Source organism: Phacochoerus africanus, chromosome 15 (genome assembly GCF_016906955.1).
Source record: "Phacochoerus africanus isolate WHEZ1 chromosome 15, ROS_Pafr_v1, whole genome shotgun sequence".
Lineage (NCBI taxonomy): Eukaryota > Metazoa > Chordata > Mammalia > Artiodactyla > Suidae > Phacochoerus > Phacochoerus africanus.
The window spans coordinates 11,337,493-11,356,828 of record NC_062558.1 but is presented as its reverse complement, the minus strand read 5'-3'; the positions used below and the strand labels follow the sequence as shown (position 1 = coordinate 11,356,828).

Below are 19,336 nucleotides of genomic sequence, written 5' to 3'. Positions count from 1 at the left end.
TTGGGAGGGGAGGGGATACTTCCTTCATGTATTCCCCCAAATAGATTTTAAATGGGGCAAAGATTTAAATTTAAAGGAAAAAAAAATCCTGGAGTTCCTGCTACAGCACAGTGGGTTAAGAATCTGATTGCCGAGGCTCAGGTCAACGTGAAGGCACAGTTTCAACCCCCAGCCTGGCGCAGTAGGTTAAGGGATCCAGTGTTGCAGCTGCGGCTCTGATTCAATTTGGCCTCGGAACTTCCATGTGCCACAGGTGTGGCATTAAAAAAAAAAAAAAAGATCCTTAAAGCATGGGGGTAGTTACTTATAATCTTGGATTAGGGCAGGCCTAGACTTCTAAGCAGCTCATCCAAGTGAAAAGACATTTCTCCATACATATACAAAAATTTGTGATGCGGTTCTGATGCTTAACACAGGGGCTGAGAAGAGCAGAAGCAATGTCTGAGAACAGAAGGAAAGCATTCTGGGATTGAGCAGGTATGGATTTCATCCCAGCAGCTCGGTGAGTAAAGCGGGATTAACAAGAAAGGGTCAGAAATGCTAGAGAAAGAAATTTCATCTTGGTTCAACCGCCTTTTTTGGAGATTAGAGGAATATAATGGAAACAGCATTTATTTATTTATTTATTTTGCTTTTTAGGGCTGCACCTGCAGCATATGAAGTTCCCAGGCTAGGGGTTGAATCAGGACTACAGTTGGTGGCCTATGCCACAGCCACTTGGGATCCGAGCTGCATCTGCAACCTACACCACGGCTCAGAGCAACGCCAAATCCCCAACCCCCAAAGAGACACCAGGGATTGAACCCACATCCTCATGGATCCTACTCAGGTTCGTTAACCACTGAGCCATGAAAGGAACTCCAGACACAACATTTTAGACTAGATAATCCAAAGACAGTATGAAGACAGAACCTGGGGGGGGGGGGCGCTACCTATAAGGAGACTACTGCCAGACTGAAGCCCATCCCTGCTTAGCCCTTTGTGGGGTGACCCTGGCAAGCGTCTGTCTTGGGAAAGTCTCCCAGGGTCTATGTTTCTCCCCTCTACCCATTTTTTAAAAATTAAAGTATAGTTGATTTACGATGTTGTGCCAATTTCTGCTGTACAGCAAAGTGACCCAGTCATACATATACACACATTCCTTTTCTTATATTAGCTTCCTTCATGGTCTATCCCAAGAGACTGGATATAGTTCCCTGTGCTGTACAGTAGGACCTCATTGCTTGTCTATTCTAAATGTAATAGTTTGCATCTACTAACCCCAAACTTGGTCCGTCCCACTCCCTCCTCCCTGGCAACCACAAGTTTGTTCTGTTGTTTCTTTACAGGTAAACTGAGGCACCTGGTCTGTCACTTTTGACAATACTTGTTTTAACCAAGGTCCGATAAGAGCCACAGAGAAGGGCCAGATGCCCATCTCTGGTAGAACTTTCTAGGCTGGGGGTGGGGGGTAGAATTCTTGGCTTGGGAGAAATGGCACCTGCCACTGGACATAGAACCTCCCTGTCCATCTCCAGATGTCCCCCATCTGTTCAGGTCTCCTCCATTTTTCTGGATTGCAATATCGCTAAAACATTCTTTTCCACTGAAAAGCAGTGTCTACATACCTCATTGGGTCTGGCCTTCAAGGTGTCCAGCATGAATTTGTAGATCTGAGGGTCAGGCTTGGCCATTCCGACCCTGCATGACTCAATCAGGAAGTCGAAGTGTGGTATGAGCTCACACATCAGCTGGGCCAGGCTGCCTCTCTGGGCGCTGTCATCCAGCCAGTTGTTGGTGAGGATGCAGGTTGAAAATCCTAAGTGAGAAGTCTCCAATGAATGAACCAGCCACAGAACTTTGTTCTGAGTAGATCCAGGGGCCCCACAGGGGGCCTCAAAGATGGGGCCGAGCAGGGCTCTGCTCATTTGTATCATCCCCTGATGCCTGGCTTCTAAACTGACAAGTTAGAAAAGCACCATTTTTACCCAGGAGCCCCTCCTGGAACAAACAGGAGAGCCAGCCAACAGTGTTCACCAAGGGCTTTCAGAAGGAGTCACCACATCCCTTCATTCCCGGCAACTGTAGAGCAAGATGCTGTGACATTCATCAGTCCATCTGATCAAAGTGTTCTGACATTCAAAACATTCAAGCCTGTGAGGTGGGCAGGGCTGATCTTACCGCCCCACTTTTACAAAGTACAAAACAGAAGCTCAGACAGATTACCAGCTGCCCAGAGTCTCACAGAGCAGTCAGAGCCAAGCTAGGCCCACAATCCTGCCTTTGTACCACCTTGCCAACCCTCCTCTCAGGTTGTTGCAAACTCTGTTGGATCACACTTCCCAACACCTGCCTGGGCTAGCAAGACTGAATTCCCATTTCAAAACGAGAGAAAAGTAAACAGAGACAACATTATCCCCTGGCATTCTCTGCCTAACTAGATAGGACAAGAACCAGGAGATGCTGGAAACAAGATAAGTTAATGGAGAGAAATTTGTAATTGTAATATGTAATTCTCATGGATATGAGTAGGGAATGTGGACAAGGGATGGCTCAGCCACAGCCATGTAAGGCTACTGATAAATGGGTGGAATGATCTCAAATATGCCTGCGACAAGGAGCTGGGTTCCAACACTAAGTAAATGCCTTTGAATGAACAGTACCTCACCATCTGAATCCACATCAGCCAGCTTGTAGCTCAGCTACTCTGACATCCAGAGGTTGAAAACATCATGGTTGCTTAAAGGGCCTTGTTTTTTAATCACTGTGACAAGAGCTTGGGCCTCTCAGGTCATGCCTACTACCAGGGGAGGGAGAGGATTTTGCTACTGAGGCATAAATCACTTTATTCAATACAATTCTTTCATTTTTTTTCCCCAAGCTATTCGGACAGTGCCGATTTTTGCCCTTCGGTTAAACTTACTTTGAGGCGTTCCTATCGTGGCGCAGTGGTTAACGAATCCGACTAGGAACCATGAGGTTAGGGGTTCGATCCCTGGCCTTGCTCAGTGGGTTAAGGATCTGGTGTTGCCGTGAGCTGTGGTGTAGGTCACAGATGAGGCTTGGATCCCGCATTGCTGTGGCTGTGGTGTAGGCCGTTGGCTACAGCTCCGATTGGACCCCTGGCCTGGGAACCTCCATAGGCCATGGGAGAGGCCCTAGAAAAGGCAAAAAGACAAAAAAATAAAAAATAAAAAAATTAAACTTTCTTTGAGGCTATGCTTGAAGAATGGCCCCAAAGATTTGTGCTCTCCAAGCACACTTGGACTTGATGTTCCCCAGGGTTCTGGTGCAGTTGGGTAAGAGATCGGCCAGTATTGGATCCTTACCCTTCTTTTTGAGAGTGAGAGCGGCCTGCAGCATGGGGTAGTTGATCTTTTTCGCTGAAAGCACCTTGTCAAAGATGTGCTTTATGGAGAAATTCTCAGGCAGGCGTATTCCCGAGTCCTCAGCACACTTCCTGCAGTCTTCTTCCATGAAGGGCACCCACTGTGAAGGTGAATTGATGAGGGCCTGTCAGTTGCTACAACCACCTGGAGAAGCTGTGGGCAGCACTTACAAACTCTGAATATACGCATCCCCTGTGATGCAGCTCTTCCACTCCCAGACTCCCAGCCAGTGGAAATGTGAACCTACCTTCACCGGAAGACGCATACAAAACTGTTCACAGCAGGGCTATTCCTAAGACCCTCAAACCGGAAACCATTCTGATGCCCCTGCAGTGGGCTGCATTGTGTTTCCCCATTGATGTTGAAGTTCTCATCCCCAGGACCTCAGAATGTGATTGTATTTGTGAAATAGGGCCTTTTTTTGTGGGGGCGGAGAGGGGGTACATCTGCAGCATGTGGGAAGTCCCTGGCCTGGAGTCAAATGGGCACCACAGTGGTAACCAGAGCCCCAGCAGTGACAATGCCAGAGCCTAAACCTGCTGAGCCACGAGGCAACTCCTGGAGATAGGGTCTCTAAAGAGGTAATTATGGTAAAATGAGGTCATTGGTGGGCTCTGATCTAATGTGACGGTGTCTTCATGAAAAGAGGAGATTAGGACACAGACACACACAGAGGGGAGGCCACGCGAGGACAAGGAAGAAGGTATCCATCCACAAGCTAAGGCGAGAGGCCTCGGGAGACACCACCCCTGCCCACACCTTGACCTTGGGCTTCTAGCCGTCAGAGCTGGGAGAAAATAACTTTTCGTTATTTAAGCCCCTCAGACTATGGTATTTTGCTGTGGCAGCCCCAGCAAACGAATATACCCAATAATAGCAGAATGGGTTGTGGTATAGTTACACTATCATAGCAGCACTTCTGTCTCATACGTAATAGTCCCAAACTGAAAACTACACAAATACCCATCAATAGCAGAATGACAGAAAGGCCAAAAACAAACCCATGTAGCAATCAATTTATGACAAAAGAGCCAAGAACATACCATGAAGAAAGAACAGTTTCTTCAATAAATGTTGTTGGGCAAACTGGACAGTCAACATGTAAATGAATGACATTCGACCACTATCTTACACCATACCATAAAAAATAATCCAAAATGGGAGTTTCTGTTGTGTCACGGCAGAAACGAATCTGACTAGGAACCATGAGGTTGTGGGTTCGATCCCTGGCCTTGCTCAGTGGGTTAAGGATCCAGCATTGCCGTGAGCTGTGGTGTAGGTCGGTGGCTACAGATCTGATTAGACCCCTAGCCTGGGAACCTCCATATGTGCAGGTGCAGCCCTAGAAAAGGAAAAAAAAAAAAAGAAAAGAAAAAGAAAGAGAAAGGAAGAAAAGGCAACCTACTGAGTGGGAGAAAATATTTGTAAATCATATATCTGAGAAGGGGCTAATATCCAAACTTTATAGGCTCATAAAATGCAATAGCAAATAAACAATCTGATATTTTAAATGGGCAGAAGATCTGAATAGACATTTTTTCCAAAGAAGAGATACATATGGCCAATAGGTACCTGAAAAAATGCTCAACATCACTAAGTATCAGAGAAATGCAAATCAAAACCACAATAAAATATCACCTCACACCTGTCAGAATTACTATTATCAAAAAGACAAGAAATAACTAGTGTTGGCCAGGATGTATAAAAATGGGAACCCTTGTGCACTACTGGTGGGAATGTAAGTTGATGTAGCTACTGTGGAAAACAGCAGGCAGGTTCCTCAAAAGTTAAGAATAGAACGACCTTATGACCCAGCAATTCCACTTTTGGGTATTTATTGGACAAAGAAAAAGAAGACACGGACTTGAAAAAGTATATGCACCTTCATGTTTACTGCAGTGGTTCTTAAAATAACCAAGATATGGAAACAACCTAAGTGATCAGAGACAGATGAATGGATAAAGAAATTGTGGTATTGGAGTTCCCGTCGTGGCGCAGTGGTTAACGAATCCGACTAGGAACCATGAGGTTGCGGGTTCGATCCCTGCCCTTGCTCAGCGGGTTAACGATCCAGCGTTGCCGTGAGCTGTGGTGTAGGTTGCAGACGAGGCTCGGATCCTGCATTGCTGTGGCTCTGGCGTAGGCTGGAGACTACAGCTCCGATTGGACCCCTAGCCTGGGAACCTCCATATGCCGCGGGAGCAGCCCAAGAAATAGCAAAAAGACCAAAAAAAAAAAAAAAAAAGGAATTGCTGTATACAGGTACACAATGAAATATTTTTCAACCATAAAAAAGAAAGAAATCTTGCCAGTTGCAACAATGTGAATGGACCAAAATTGTATGGTTTCTAATATGTGAACTCTAAATAAAGAAAAAGCAGAATACCAAAAAACTCAAGCTCATAAATATAGAAAACAGACTGGTGGTGACCAGAGGTGGTTGGTGGGCAGTGGAAGAAATGGGTGAAGGGGGTCAAAAGATAAGAAGAAAAAAATAGGCAAGTGCTAAAAGTGATGCAAGATGAAATACAAAATGTGAACAGACTGAACCCATGAATAATAAGACTGGAAACGTAATGAAAGAATGCAGCTTTCAGTAACAACAATAAAAATCCTTCGGCCTCAGACAGTTATACAATTTTTTTTAAAAAAAGTGAAGTGGAAGAGTTACATCAGTAGATTTGCATTTCAGGAAGAGCATCCTAGAAAGTGAGGAACACGGATGGATTAGATGGGAGGGAAGGAGAAGGATAGAAGAGAATTTTCACATGTTCCCATCATCACCAATATTTACCTACCAGGGTCTGTAGCCGAGAACATCTTGCCTTCCCTTCTGTTGCCATAGATGAAGATGCGACAGTCCATTGCTCTTATACAACTCAACCCGCCCACTTACTTATGCACTAGATTCCATCCTTTTCTTCAAAGATATGACTCCCAGCAAGCCTCCCCTCTTTATTGCTCCATCAGCAGTTCCCTTCTCTACGGGGTCTCTGCCACCAGCATAAATGTATGCTGTTACCATAAAGAAAATCTCTATCTTGACGTGACCCCCTTCGGCTACTGACCCATTTTTCTGCCCTACTCTGCATCAACACTTCATAGTCTTCAAACCCTCTTCTCCCATTCTTTCTCTCTCTCTCTATTTCTCTCTCTCTCTTTTTTTCAGGGCTGTATTCACAGCATATGGAAGTTCCCAGCCTAGGGGTCAAATCGGAGCTGCAGCTGCTGGCCTACATCACAGCCACAGCAATGCCACTTCCAAGCCGCATCTGCGACCTACACCCCAGCTCACCACAACACCAGATCCTTAACCCACTGAGTGAGGCCAGTGATTGAACATGACTCCTCATGGATACTAGCTGGTTTTGTTTTTTTTGTTTTTTGCTTTCTAGGGCCTCACCTGTGGCATGTGGAGGTTCCCAGGCTAGGGGTCTAATTGGAGCTACAGCTGCCGGCCACAGCCACAGCCACAGCAATGTCAGATCCGAGCTGCATCTACAACCTACACGACAGCTTAAGGCAATGGCGGATCCTTAACCCACTGAGTGAGGCCAGGGATCAAACCTGCAACCTCATGGTTCCCAGTCAGATTCGTTTCCGCCACACCATGATGGGAACTCCACCAGTCGTGTTCTTAACCTGCTGCGCCGCAGTGGGACCTCCTCCTCTTCTTTCTTGAACGCACTCGTTCCTCCGGCTTCCCCTCCACACTCCACAGACACCTTTCTTGTCAAGGTGCCCAGTGGCCCCCCCATGGTGCTATTCTATCTAATGGCTCCCGCCAGTCCTCATTTTACTTGGCCTATAGGGTGCATTCGAGACAAATGGTCACTCTCTTCATCCAAAACTTGGTACGTTGTTGGCTTTCAGGACTCCACACTCTCCTGATTTTCCTCTTAGCAATAGAGATTCATTCCCTGTCTCTTACTGCTGATCCTTCCCATCAACCTGACCTTTAACATTAGCGTATCTGGGACTCTGGCCACCTCTCTATTTAGACTTCTTTTCTCTATGATCATATTGAACATGGTGGTATTAAAAATACCACCAAGATCCTGTGAATATACATCTTTATTCAGCCAGGACCGCTTCCTTGAACTCTGGGCTTGTACATCCAGCTGCCTGTTCCACACGTCACGTAGGTATCAATAAGCATTTCAAATTAATATATCCCAGTAGAGTTCCCTCTGTGACTCAGTGGGGCAAGAATCCGAATGCAGCACCCCAGGTCACTGCAGAGGTGTGGGTTCGATCTCGAGCCCAGAGGAGTGGGTTAAAGGAGCCGGCACTGTTGCAGCTGTGTGGTATGGGTCACAACTGTGGCTTGGATTTGATCCCTGGCCCAGGAACTTCCACCCACAGGCCGTGGGTGCAACCACAAAATTAAAAAATAAAATATCCCAAACTGAGCACCCCATTTCCAAAGCCCCACAGAAGTCATCTCTAGTCCAATTAATCATGACCCATACTTCCAGTAGGCTCTGGCCAGAAACCTTGGGGTCACCGTTGCTCCTCTCCCTCGCCACAATCATTCCATCAGAAAAAGCTGTAGGACCTACAATCCAAAAATTCCCAGAATTTGACCCCTTTTTGCCACTTCCACAATATTACTTGAGTCTAAGCCACTATCATTTCACCTGGATTTCCCAGTCACTTCCTCAAGTAGCCTCTCCACAAGGATTCTTGTCCTTCTGGTCTATTTACACATCAGTAAGGTTATAAAAATATGTCAGATGATGTCACTTCACTGCTCAAATCCTCCCAATGCCTTTCCATCTCACTCATGGTGAACAAAAAAAAAAAAAAAAAGAAGAAGAAGAATGAGTAAACAGATTGGAGTATGTTCACCCAGAGATGAAAATTAAACTACCTGCAACTGCACACAGCAACACTTACGATTCTTACAAATGTAACAGTCAGGGAAACATTCCAGATTGGAAAGGTTGCATCTGCATGATTCCATTTACCTAAAGTACAAGGCAGGCAAAGTGATCTGTAAGAGGACAAGTCAGGATGGCAGTTACTCTTGGAGGGGTGGTGTCTAGAGGGGTGTGGTGGGGTGCCTGTGGTGCTAGTGGCGTTTTATTTCTAGATCTGGGTGTTGGTGACCGGTATTCAGTTTGTGAAAATTTCTCAAGCTCTTTGCTTTTTCTGTTTGTATAGTATACATACATGAAAAGTGAAAAGATGACATTCATTCCCATGCTGTGATGTTTTAAAAGAAAAATCGAACCTCAGAAACTTTTATCATGGTATACTTTGGAATTTCAGACCTCTTCCTCTAACCATTCCAATTTCCCTGAATCTACAGAGAAGAAGTCTGGACGGGTGCAAGGTTTTCAGAGCAACTGCTAAAAATTTATTCTATGTGAATCCTTATGTTCATTGAAAATACATAGCATTTCCCACTTCCCTTGCCTCCTGACAATATGACTTCAGTTTTTTTTATTGGCTCTCAAGCTTCAGTATCATTTATTCCCAATAGCATCATTATATTTTTTATCTACAAAAGTGTGTGTGTGTGTGTGTGTGAGAGAGAGAGAGAGAGAGAGTTTTAAAATGATTGCAATTTGGAGTTCTCGTTGTGGCGCAGTGGTTAATGAATCCAACTAGGAACCATGAGGTTGCGGGTTCGATCCCTGCCCTTGCTCAGTGGGTTAAGGATCCTGCATTGCCGTGAGCTGTGGCGTAGGTTGCAGACGAGGCTTGGATCCCACCTTGCTGTGGCTCTGGCGTAGGCTGGCAGCTACAGCTCTGATTAGAACCCTAGCCTGGGAACCTCCATATGCTGTGGGAGCGGCCCAAGAAATAGCAAAAAGATTAAATAAATAAATAAATAAATAATAATAAAAAAAAATAAAATGATTGCAATTCATTACACTCCCGCCTTGTCCGCCGCCGCCAAGACCACATCTGCCTTCACAGGAAATGTGGGCTTCTGCTTTCTATTACAGCGGGCCCCAAGTTCCCTGTGAGACCAGTAGTTGGCTGTAATTCATAAATTCTCTAAAGAATATAGATTTTTATCTGTACACTTATAGAGTAGATTCTCAATAGCCTTTCTTCTTCAAGGCATTAATGGAGAATCCAAGTGGTTTTAATGCCAATTACTTTGCTCAAAACTAATCGAGGTCATGGTAACAATAAATAACTACTATCCACTGAGCACTTAGTATGCGCCAGGCACTGAGCAAAGCCCTTCGCAAGCTTCCTAACTAGGAAATGCAGAATGTTACCCATCTCCTACAGATGGCAAAACTGTGACTCTGAGAGGTTATGTGACTTGCAGTGTCACAGTCTGTACATGGAAGTTATGATTCAGATCTTGACCTCTGACTCCGAAGTCCGCCCATCATATAGTTATTAATTAATAAGACCACACCCGACCCTGTCTGAAAACCACTCCAAGGATGACCACTAAAAAAACAAAACAAAACAGAAAATGACAGGTTGGCAAAGATGTGGAAACATTTGAAACCTTGTGCACTGTTGGGGAGAAATGTAAAATGGTGCATCCATTAGAAAAAACCGTATGATGGTTTTTCAAAAAATTAAAAATGGCACTACTATACAACCCAGCAATCCCACTTGTGGATATATACCCAGAAGAACTGAAGGCAAGGTCTCAAACAGATGTTTGCATACCCACGCTCAGAGCAGCATCATGCATAATAACCAAAAGGAGGAAGCAGCTCAGATATCCATCAATAGCTGAATGGACAAAAGAATGTGGTTTATTCATCCAATGGAATATCATTCACCCTTAAAAAGAAGGAAATTGGGACACATGCCACAATGAGAATGAACCTTGAAGACATCAGGCTAAGTGAAACAAGCCCGTCACAAGAGGACAAATATTGCATGATTCTGCTTACATGAGGGAGGCTAAATACATAGAGACAGAAAGTACAATAGTGGTCACCAGGGGCTGGGGGAGAGGAGGCGGGGGGAGCTGTGGTTTGATGGGTATAGAGGTCAGTTTTGCAAGAGAAAAAGAGTTCTGGAGATGGATGATGGTGTTGGTTATCCAATGTGAATATACTTAAACCTACCAAACTGTACACCATGATCAAGCCGGTAAATTTTATGTGGTATGTGTTTTACCCCAGCTTAAAGAAAGAAAGAAAGAAAGAAAGAAAGAAAGAAAGAAAGAAAGAAAGAAAGAAAGAAAGAAAGAAAGAAGGAAGGAAGGAAGGAAGGAAGGAAGGAAGGAAGGAAGGAAAGAAAGAAAGAAAGAAAGAAAGAAAGAAAGAAAGAAAGAAAGAAAGAAAGAAAGAAAGAAAGAAAGAAAGAAAGAGAAAGAAAGAAAAGCTCTCCTGGCTGTTGTATTCCCTGGCACAGATCTTCTAGGGCTTGGAAATGTCCCAGTCACTGCGGCACGCCCTCTGGCTGGCATTAAGAAACAGCAAATCATATAGTAGATTTTTTCTCATTTCTTTTCCCATGGTTGATTTCTAATTTCATGGCGTTGCGGTCAGAGAAAATACTTGAGATAATTTCTATGCCCCTAAATTTGTTGAGGTTAGCTTTGTGTCCCAATATATGGTTGATTCTTGAGAATGTTCCATGTGCATTTGAGAAGAATGTGAATTCTGATTTTTTTGGTTGTAGTGTCCTGAAGATATCAATTAAGTCTAACTTTTCTATTGTTTCCTTTAGGATCTCTGTTGCTTTATTGGTTTGCTGCCTAGTGGATCTGTCCATTGGTGTGAGTTGGGTATTAAAGTCTCCTACTATGATTGTATTCCCATCAATTTCTCCCTTTATGTCCATTGATATTCGTTGTATGTATCTGGGTGCTCCTGTATTTGGGGCATATATGTTGATGATAGTAACATCCTCTCCTTGGATGGATCCCTTAATCATTAAATAGGAAGTCCTAGCCACAGCAATTAGACAACCAAAAGAAATAAAAGGCATCCATACAGAAAGAGAAGAGATAAAACTGTCACTGTATGCAGACGACATGATACTATACATAGAAAACCCTAACGACTCCACCCAAAAACTACTTGAACTGATTGACAAATTCAGCAAAGTAGCAGGATATAAGATTAACATTCAGAAGTCAGTCGCATTTCTGTATACCAGCAATGAAATATTAGAAAAGGAATACAAAAATACAATGCCTTTTAAAATTGCACCTCACAAAATCAAATACCTCAGAATACACCTGACCAAGGAGGTAAAGGACTTATATGCCAAGAACTTTACAACTTTAATCAAAGAAATCAAAGAAGATGTAAAGAAATGGAAAGATGGTCCATGTTCCTGGATTGGGAAAATCAATATTGTAAAAATGGCCATACTATCCAAAGCAATCTACAGATTCAATGCAATCCCTATCAAATTACCCATGACATTTTTCACAGAACTAGAACAAACAATCCAAAAATTTATATGGAACCACAAAAGACCCAGAATTGCCAGAGCAATCCTGAGAAACAAAAACCAAGCAGGAGGCATAACTCTCCCAGACTTCAAGAAATATTACAAAGCCACTGTCATCAAAACAGTGTGGTACTGGTATCAAAACAGACAGACAGACCAATGGAACAGAACAGAGAACCTGGAAATAAACCCTGATACCTATGGTCAATTAATCTTTGACAAGGGAGGCAAGAACATAAAATGGGAAAAAGAAAGTCTATTCAGCAAGCATTGCTGGGAAACCTGGACAGCTGCATGCAAAGCAATGAAATTAGAACACACCATGCACAAAAATAAACTCCAAATGGCTGAAAGACTTAAATATAAGACAGGACACCATCAAACTCCTAGAAGAGAACATAGGCAAAACACTCTCTGACATCAACATCATGAATATTTTCTCAGGTTAGTCTCCCAAAGCAATAGTAATAAGAGCAAAAATAAACCCATGGGACCTCATCAAACTGAAAAGCTTTTGCACAGCAAAGGAAACCCAAAAGAAAACAAAAAGACAACTTACAGAATGGGAGAAAATAGTTTCAAACGATGCAACGGACAAGGGCTTAATCTCTAGAATATATAAGCAACTTATACAACCCAACAGCAAAAAAGCCAATCAACCAATGGAAAAATGGGCAAAAGACCTGAAGAGACTGTTCTCCAAGGAAGATACACAGATGGCCAACAAACACATGAAAAAATGCTCAACATCGCTGATTATAAGAGAAATGCAAATCAAAACAACCATGAGATGCCACCTCACACCAGTCAGAATGGCCATCATTAATAAATCCATAAATAACAAGTGCTGGATGGGTTGTGGAGAAAAGGGAACCCTCCTGCACTGTTGGTGGGAATGTAAACGGGTACAGCCACTATGGAGAACAGTTTGGAGATACCTTAGAAATCTATACATAGAACTTCCATATGACCCCGCAATCCCACTCTTGGGCATCTATCTGGACAAAACTCTACTTAAAAGAGATACATGCACCCACATGTTCATTGCAGCACTATTCACAATAGCCAGGACATGGAAACAACCCAAATGTCCATCAACAGATGATTGGATTCGGAAGATGTGGTATATATACACAATGGAATACTACTCAGCCATAAAAAAGAATGACATAATGCCATTTGCAGCAACATGGATGGAACTAGAGACTCTAATACTGAGTAAAATGAGTCAGAAGACAAAGATAAGTACCATATGATATCACTTATAACTAGAATCTAATATCCAGCACAAATGAACATCTCTACAGAAAAGAAAATCATGGACTTGGAGAATAGACTTGTGGCTGACCGATGGGAGAGGGGAGGGAGTGGGAGGGATCTGGAGCTGGGGGTTATCAGACACAATTTAGAATAGATTACAAGGAGATCCTGCTGAGTAGCATTGAGAACTATGTCTAGATACTCATATTGCAACAGAACAAAGTGTGGGGGGAAAAATGTATACATGTAAGAATAACTTGATCCCCATGCTGTACAGTGGGGAAAAAAATTAATTAAAAAAAGAAAAGAAAAGAAAAAACCCAAAAACCAAAAAACAACACTCCTCACAGGCAAAACAAAAAACAAACAAAAAAAGAAACAGCAAACCAGTCTTCAAAGTCTCCCGCCAGGCTGGTGAGTTAAGCGTTACAAGGGGGAAGGGGTGGGGCAGAGGGGGCCCTGCCCTCATGGAGCTTGAGGTCAGCGGGGGAGATGGGCGTGGAGGTACGGGGAGTGTATGGGGTGTCCCCTCACCTGCGAAAATGTGATCTCTCCCGTCATCAAGCGAGCAACGGAGCCATCCTGGCCTCCTTTCTTGAAAGCTTCATTCAGAAAACCTCTGGAAGACACAAGAAACATCAGGAACATTCCAACAACTCCATCACAGTGACAGGTATGGGACAGACTCTATTTAGATCCCTGGACATAGTGCAGTTAGAAAGGCATTCTGGGAGTTCCCCTTGTAGCTCAGCAGGTTAACAACCCACCGGAGTATCTGTGAGGATGCGGGTTCAGTCCTCGATCAGTGGGTTAAGGATCCAGTGTTGCTGTGAGCTGTGGTGTACGTTGCAGACATAGCTGGGATCTGGTGTTGCTGTGGCTGTGGTGCAGGCCAGCAGCTGCAGTTCAGATTCCATCTCTACCTGGGAACTTCCACACGCCTCAGGTGTGGGTTTTAAAAAGAAAAAAAGAAAAAAGAAAAAGAAAAAAAAAAGGCATTCTGGGGAGTTCCCATTATGGCGCAGCAGAAACAAATCTGACTGGGAACCATGAGGTTGCAGGTTTGATCCCTGGCCTTGCTCAGTGGGTTGAGGATCCAACATAGATGTGAGCTGTGGTGTAGGTCCCAGACGAGGCTCGGATCCCGAGTCGCTGTGGCTGTGGTGTAGGCCGCAATTGGACCCCTAGCCTGGGAACCTCCATATGCCACCGGTACAGCCTAAAAGACAAAAAGACCAAAAAAAAAAAAAAAAAGGCATTCTGCCCTGGATTAGGAGTTCAAACATTAAGTGGAATCTCTGCCTCCAAGAAGCAACCCCCAGCTGGAGATGTGATACCGTAAACTACATGCTAAACGTGTTCATGGTGAATGGGCTCATGGCAGACACGTGGCAGAGACTCTTCAACTGGAAATGCTTCCAGCTTTGCAGCTTAAGGGACAAAGTTAAGACTGGACACGAAGTCTTCACTGTCTTCAGCTCATCTGCCCAAGGTATTGCTCCAAAGGACTGCTGTCTTAGTTTGTATTCTATAAAAGCAGTATGACATTTTTGTCTGATTTTGATTCTGCACGTAGTTCCTATTTTATCTGAGCCTCATCTAAATTTTTATTCTCTTGTTATGAGCTGAATTATGCCTTCCAAATGCAAGGAGATCCTGCTGAGTAGCATTGAGAACTATGTCTAGATAGTCATATTGCAACAGAACAAAGTGTGGGGGGGAAAATGTATACATGTAAGAATAACTTGATCCCCGTGCTGTACAGTGGGGAAAAAAAATTAATTAAAAAAAGAAAAGAAAAGAAAAAACCTGAAAAACAAACAACAACACTCCGCACAGGCAAAACAAAAAACAAACAAAAAAACCCCCAATACTTCAGATTAACGTGATTGTATTAGAGACAGGGCCTGTTAAGAGGCGCTTCAATTAAAATGAGGTCATTAAGGTGGGTCCTGATCCAATATGACTGGTGTCCTGAAGAGGAGATCAGGACACAGATAGGAGAGAGAAGTCCATGCAAGACACAGAGAGCAGACGGCCATTTTCAAGCCAGGGCAAGGACCTCAGCAGAAACCCACCCTGACAACACCTTGATCTTGGACCTCTAGCCTCTGGAAGTACTGTTGAAGCTACCCATCTGCAGTCCTTTGTTATGATAACCCTAGCCGACCAATCACACCTGGGTTTACAGGCATCCCTTCTACGTGGCCCTGGAGGGTGAAACATGCACAGTGGGAGAGAAACTAGCTCATCATCTCTCACCTCCCTACACTATAAAACATGAAATTCCATTCCACTTTCTTTTCCTCTTTTTTTTTTTTTTTTTTTGGGGCTGCACTCGTGGCATGTGGAGGTTCCCAGACTAGGGGTCGATTCAGAGCTACAGCTGCCAGCCTATACCACAGCTCACAACAATGCCAGATTCTTAACCCACTGAGCAGGGCCAGGAATTGAACCCGAATCCTCGTGGATCCCAGTCAGGTTCATTAACCATTGAGCCATGAAGGGAACTCCCCCCATTCCACTTGCTTGATAATTTCTCACCCCCAGTGGTAGCTGAGCTATTGCCACATGATTGGCTGGGTGACACCAAACAGATAAAAGATGGCACACATGTGGTACACACACACACACAAACATGCACACACACAACTCTGTTCCCTCAAGGCCCTGCTTGATTTTCATAACCCATCACCACATCTGATACCACTGCATCCAGACACTGATACATGATCCTTCTTAACATAGTGGTCCAGGCAAATACAATGGATTGGCATTGGCAAGACAGAAGTATTTGCTGTCCCCATGTTAAGAGGACAGGTATCTGGGAGTTTCATACCTGATATGCTTTTACCCAACTGACCCTCCTGCCAGTAACAATGATTAACCTTAGATAAAATATATAAACATTGCTTAATTACCCAGCATCAGCAATGGCTCTGGCACATATTAGCCATCAGTTGTCTTAAAAAAAAAAAAAAAAAAAGCTTCATTAAGTTATAATTTTTATTTGATTGACTGATTGTCTTTTTGTCCTTTTTTTAGGGCCGCACCTGTGGCATATGGAGGTTCCCAGGCTAGGGATCTAATCAAAGCTGTAGCCACTGGCCTACACCACAGCCACAGCCACACCAGATCCGAGCCACATCTGTGATCTACACGACAGCTCATGGCAACACCAGATCCTTAACCCACTGAGTGAGGTCAGGGATCGAATTGGTATCCTCATGGATACTAGTTGGGTTTATTACCTCTGAGCCATGACAGGTACACCATTAAATTATAATTATTAAAAAAAACTATAATTATATGCCATCAAAGTCATGTATTTTTACTGTATGATTCAATGACTTGCAGTAATTTTATAGAATGCACAAACCTCACCACATTGGAGTTTTAGAACATTTCTGTCATCTCAGAAAGACCCTTCATGCCCTTCCCCAGCTGCTATCCAGTTTTAAGAAGCAGCACACACAGGAGTTCCCTTCGTGGCACAGCAGTTAATGAATCTGACTAGGAACCATGAGGTTGTGGGTTCGATCCCTGGCCTTGCTCAGTGGGTTAAGGATCCGGCGTTGCCCTGAGCTGTGGTGTAGGTCACAGACGTAGCTTGGATCCCACATTGCTGTGGCTCTGGCGTAGGCTGGCAGCTACAGCTCCGATTAGACCCCTAGCCTGAGAACCTCCATGTGCCGCGGGATCGGCCCAAGAAATGGCAAAAAGACAAAAAATAAATAAATAAATAAAAGCAGCAGCACACAGTTCAACTCAACAATCTGTCTTTTTTTTTTTCCTTTTTACGGCCACACCCAAAGCATACGGAAGTTCCCAGGCTAGGGGTTAAAGCACCTGCCAGCCTACACCACAGCAAGAGCAATGCCAGATCTAAGCCACATCTGTGACCTATGCTACAACTTGGGGCAATGCTGGATTCTTAACCCACTGAGTGAGGCCAGGGATCAAACCTGCATCTTCATGGATATTAGTTGAGTTTTTAACCTGCTGAGACTCAATGGGAACTCTTCAACTCAACAATCTTTCATTGAGGACCTAAGGTGTAAAGACATGGTGCCAGGTGTTGTGACATAAAAATGGAAAAATATGTTGGAGTTCCCATTGTGGCACAGTGGTTAACGAATCCGACTAGGAACCATGAGGTTGCGGGTTCGATCCCTGCCCTTGCTCAGTGGGTTAAGGATCCGGCGTTGCCCTGAGCTGTGGTGTAGGTCGAAGACGCAGCTTGGATCCCACATTGCTGTGGCTGTGGTGTAGGCTTGGCACCTACGGCTCTGATTAGACTCCTAGCCTGGGAACCTCCACATGCCGCAGGTGTGGCCCCAGAAAAGGCAAACACACACACACACACACACACACAAATTTAAGGTTGTTTAATAAAAGCAGTGAATGCTGAAATGGCTACTACAGAAAATTTAATTAATGAATCAAAAGACACAATAAATTTTCCAAGGGCAAAGCATAAAATAATAAAGTAATAATTAAAGTGCAAGGAATTCCTTGGTGGCCCCAAGGTTAAAGGAAGTCACTGCTACGATTCGGGTTCGACCCTTGGCCACTTCCAAATGCCACCGGTGCAGCCAAAAAAAGTTAATGTGTACAAAGATAAACCCTATGGAGGCCAAGTTACTTCAATAACCGAGATGAATTCCAGGAGGATAGATCAGAGAAGCAATAGTCAAAGGAATAATGGGAGAAAATGCCTCTGGGCTGAAGAGAGAGCTGAGTTGTTAGATCAAACATGTTCACTGAGCACCTGGCAATATTAATGAAAAAGGAACCACAGCAGGTATAAGGTGGGAATAAGAAAGTATAAGAAACAGCCTTCTCTGTAGAAAAACAAACAAAAGGAAAATGACTCAGACTGACAACCTTCTCTTCTGCAGCTTTAAATGTGAGAAGGTAGTGGAGTAAAACTCGCTACACATTGAGATAAAAAGACGATGCTCCCCAAATTCTGTCCCCAGACAACTTTTTTTTTTTTGTCTTTTTGCCATTTCTTGGGCCGCTCCCGCGGCATATGGAGGTTCCCAGGCTAGGGGTCGAATCGGAGCTGTAGCTGCCAGCCTACGCCAGAGCCACAGTAACGCAGGATCTGAGCCGTGTCTGCGACCTACACCACAGCTCACGGCAACGACGGATCCTTAACCCACTGAGCAAGGCCAGGGACCGAACCCGCAACCTCATGGTTCCTAGTCGGATTTGTTAACCACTGCGCCACGACGGGAACTCCGCCAGGCAACTTATTTTATGTCCAATGAGGCTCCTTTGTTTTAGAGACCTTAATTGATTTCAGTAACAAACCAGTTGGGCCACATGTATTTTTTGTTTTTTGCTTTTGTCTTTTTGTCTTTTCTAGAGCCACTTTCTCGACATATGGAGGTTCCCAGGCTAGGGGTCCAATTGGAACTGTTGCCGCTGGCCTGCACCACAGCCACAGCAACGCTAGATCCGGGCCATGTCTTCGACCCACATCACAGCTCACGGCAACGCCGGATCCTTAACCCACTGAGCAAGGCCAGGGATCAAACCCGCAACCTCATGGTTCCTAGTCAGATTTGTTAACCACTGAGCCACAACGGGAACTCCCATGGACCACTTGTTTTTTATCTTCCCATGCTTTAAATTCCTGCTCTTGTTTCAAATTCACCAGTAAAGAGTAAATTCAAAAAACCAAATAAGAGTAAGCTCAACCCCAATAAAAGCAGAACCCAGCCCACTTGCCTCTGTCTCTCTCTTCCTAATCACATCTTCACTATGTGGCCCCAGGTGAGCTGTGTAATTTCCAGGTCTTGTAAGTAATAAACCTTTATTTTTTCAACATTCCCTGGTGGCTATTGCTGAAGGGCATCTCATAATTGCAGTAAGAATCACAAGGACCATCCACCCACAGCACTGGTTACTGACAAGCTGAGACCACACAAGACAGTTTCAGATATGTAAAATGAACAAAATAGTTTGCCATCACACCTTTCCTGAAAAAAAAAAAAGAGAAGAAAAGAAAGAAAGATTTCTAGTCAACTTAAAGATTGATAAAATAAAAATCTTGAGAACAGGAAAGAAAGGGTTTAAAGGAAATGACAACAAATAATTGGAAATGAAATTTTTAAAAATATCATTTACCTGGAGTTCCCGTCATGGCACAGTGGAAATAAATCCGATTAGGAACCATGAGGTTGTGGGTTCGATCCCTGGCCTCATTCAGTGGGTTAAGGATCCGGTGTTGCCGTGAGCTGTGGCGTAGGTCACAGATGCAGCTTGGATCTGGTGTTGCTGTGGCTGTGGTGTAAGCCGGCAGC

The 19,336-nt window shown here is 44.0% G+C and overlaps 1 protein-coding gene across 1 annotated transcript in view; it reads right to left on the bottom strand.

Annotated features, from left to right (window-relative positions):
- Positions 1-19,336, bottom strand: part of EPHX2 (epoxide hydrolase 2) — a 75,245-nt gene that overhangs the window by 40,954 nt on the left and 14,955 nt on the right. The window contains exons 2-4 of the mRNA XM_047760738.1: positions 13,557-13,641; positions 3,309-3,468; positions 1,608-1,798 (exon numbers count right to left, since the gene is read on the bottom strand). Of these exons, the coding sequence (XP_047616694.1) occupies positions 1,608-1,798; positions 3,309-3,468; positions 13,557-13,641 (436 nt within the window). The remainder of the gene's footprint in view (positions 1-1,607; positions 1,799-3,308; positions 3,469-13,556; positions 13,642-19,336) is intronic.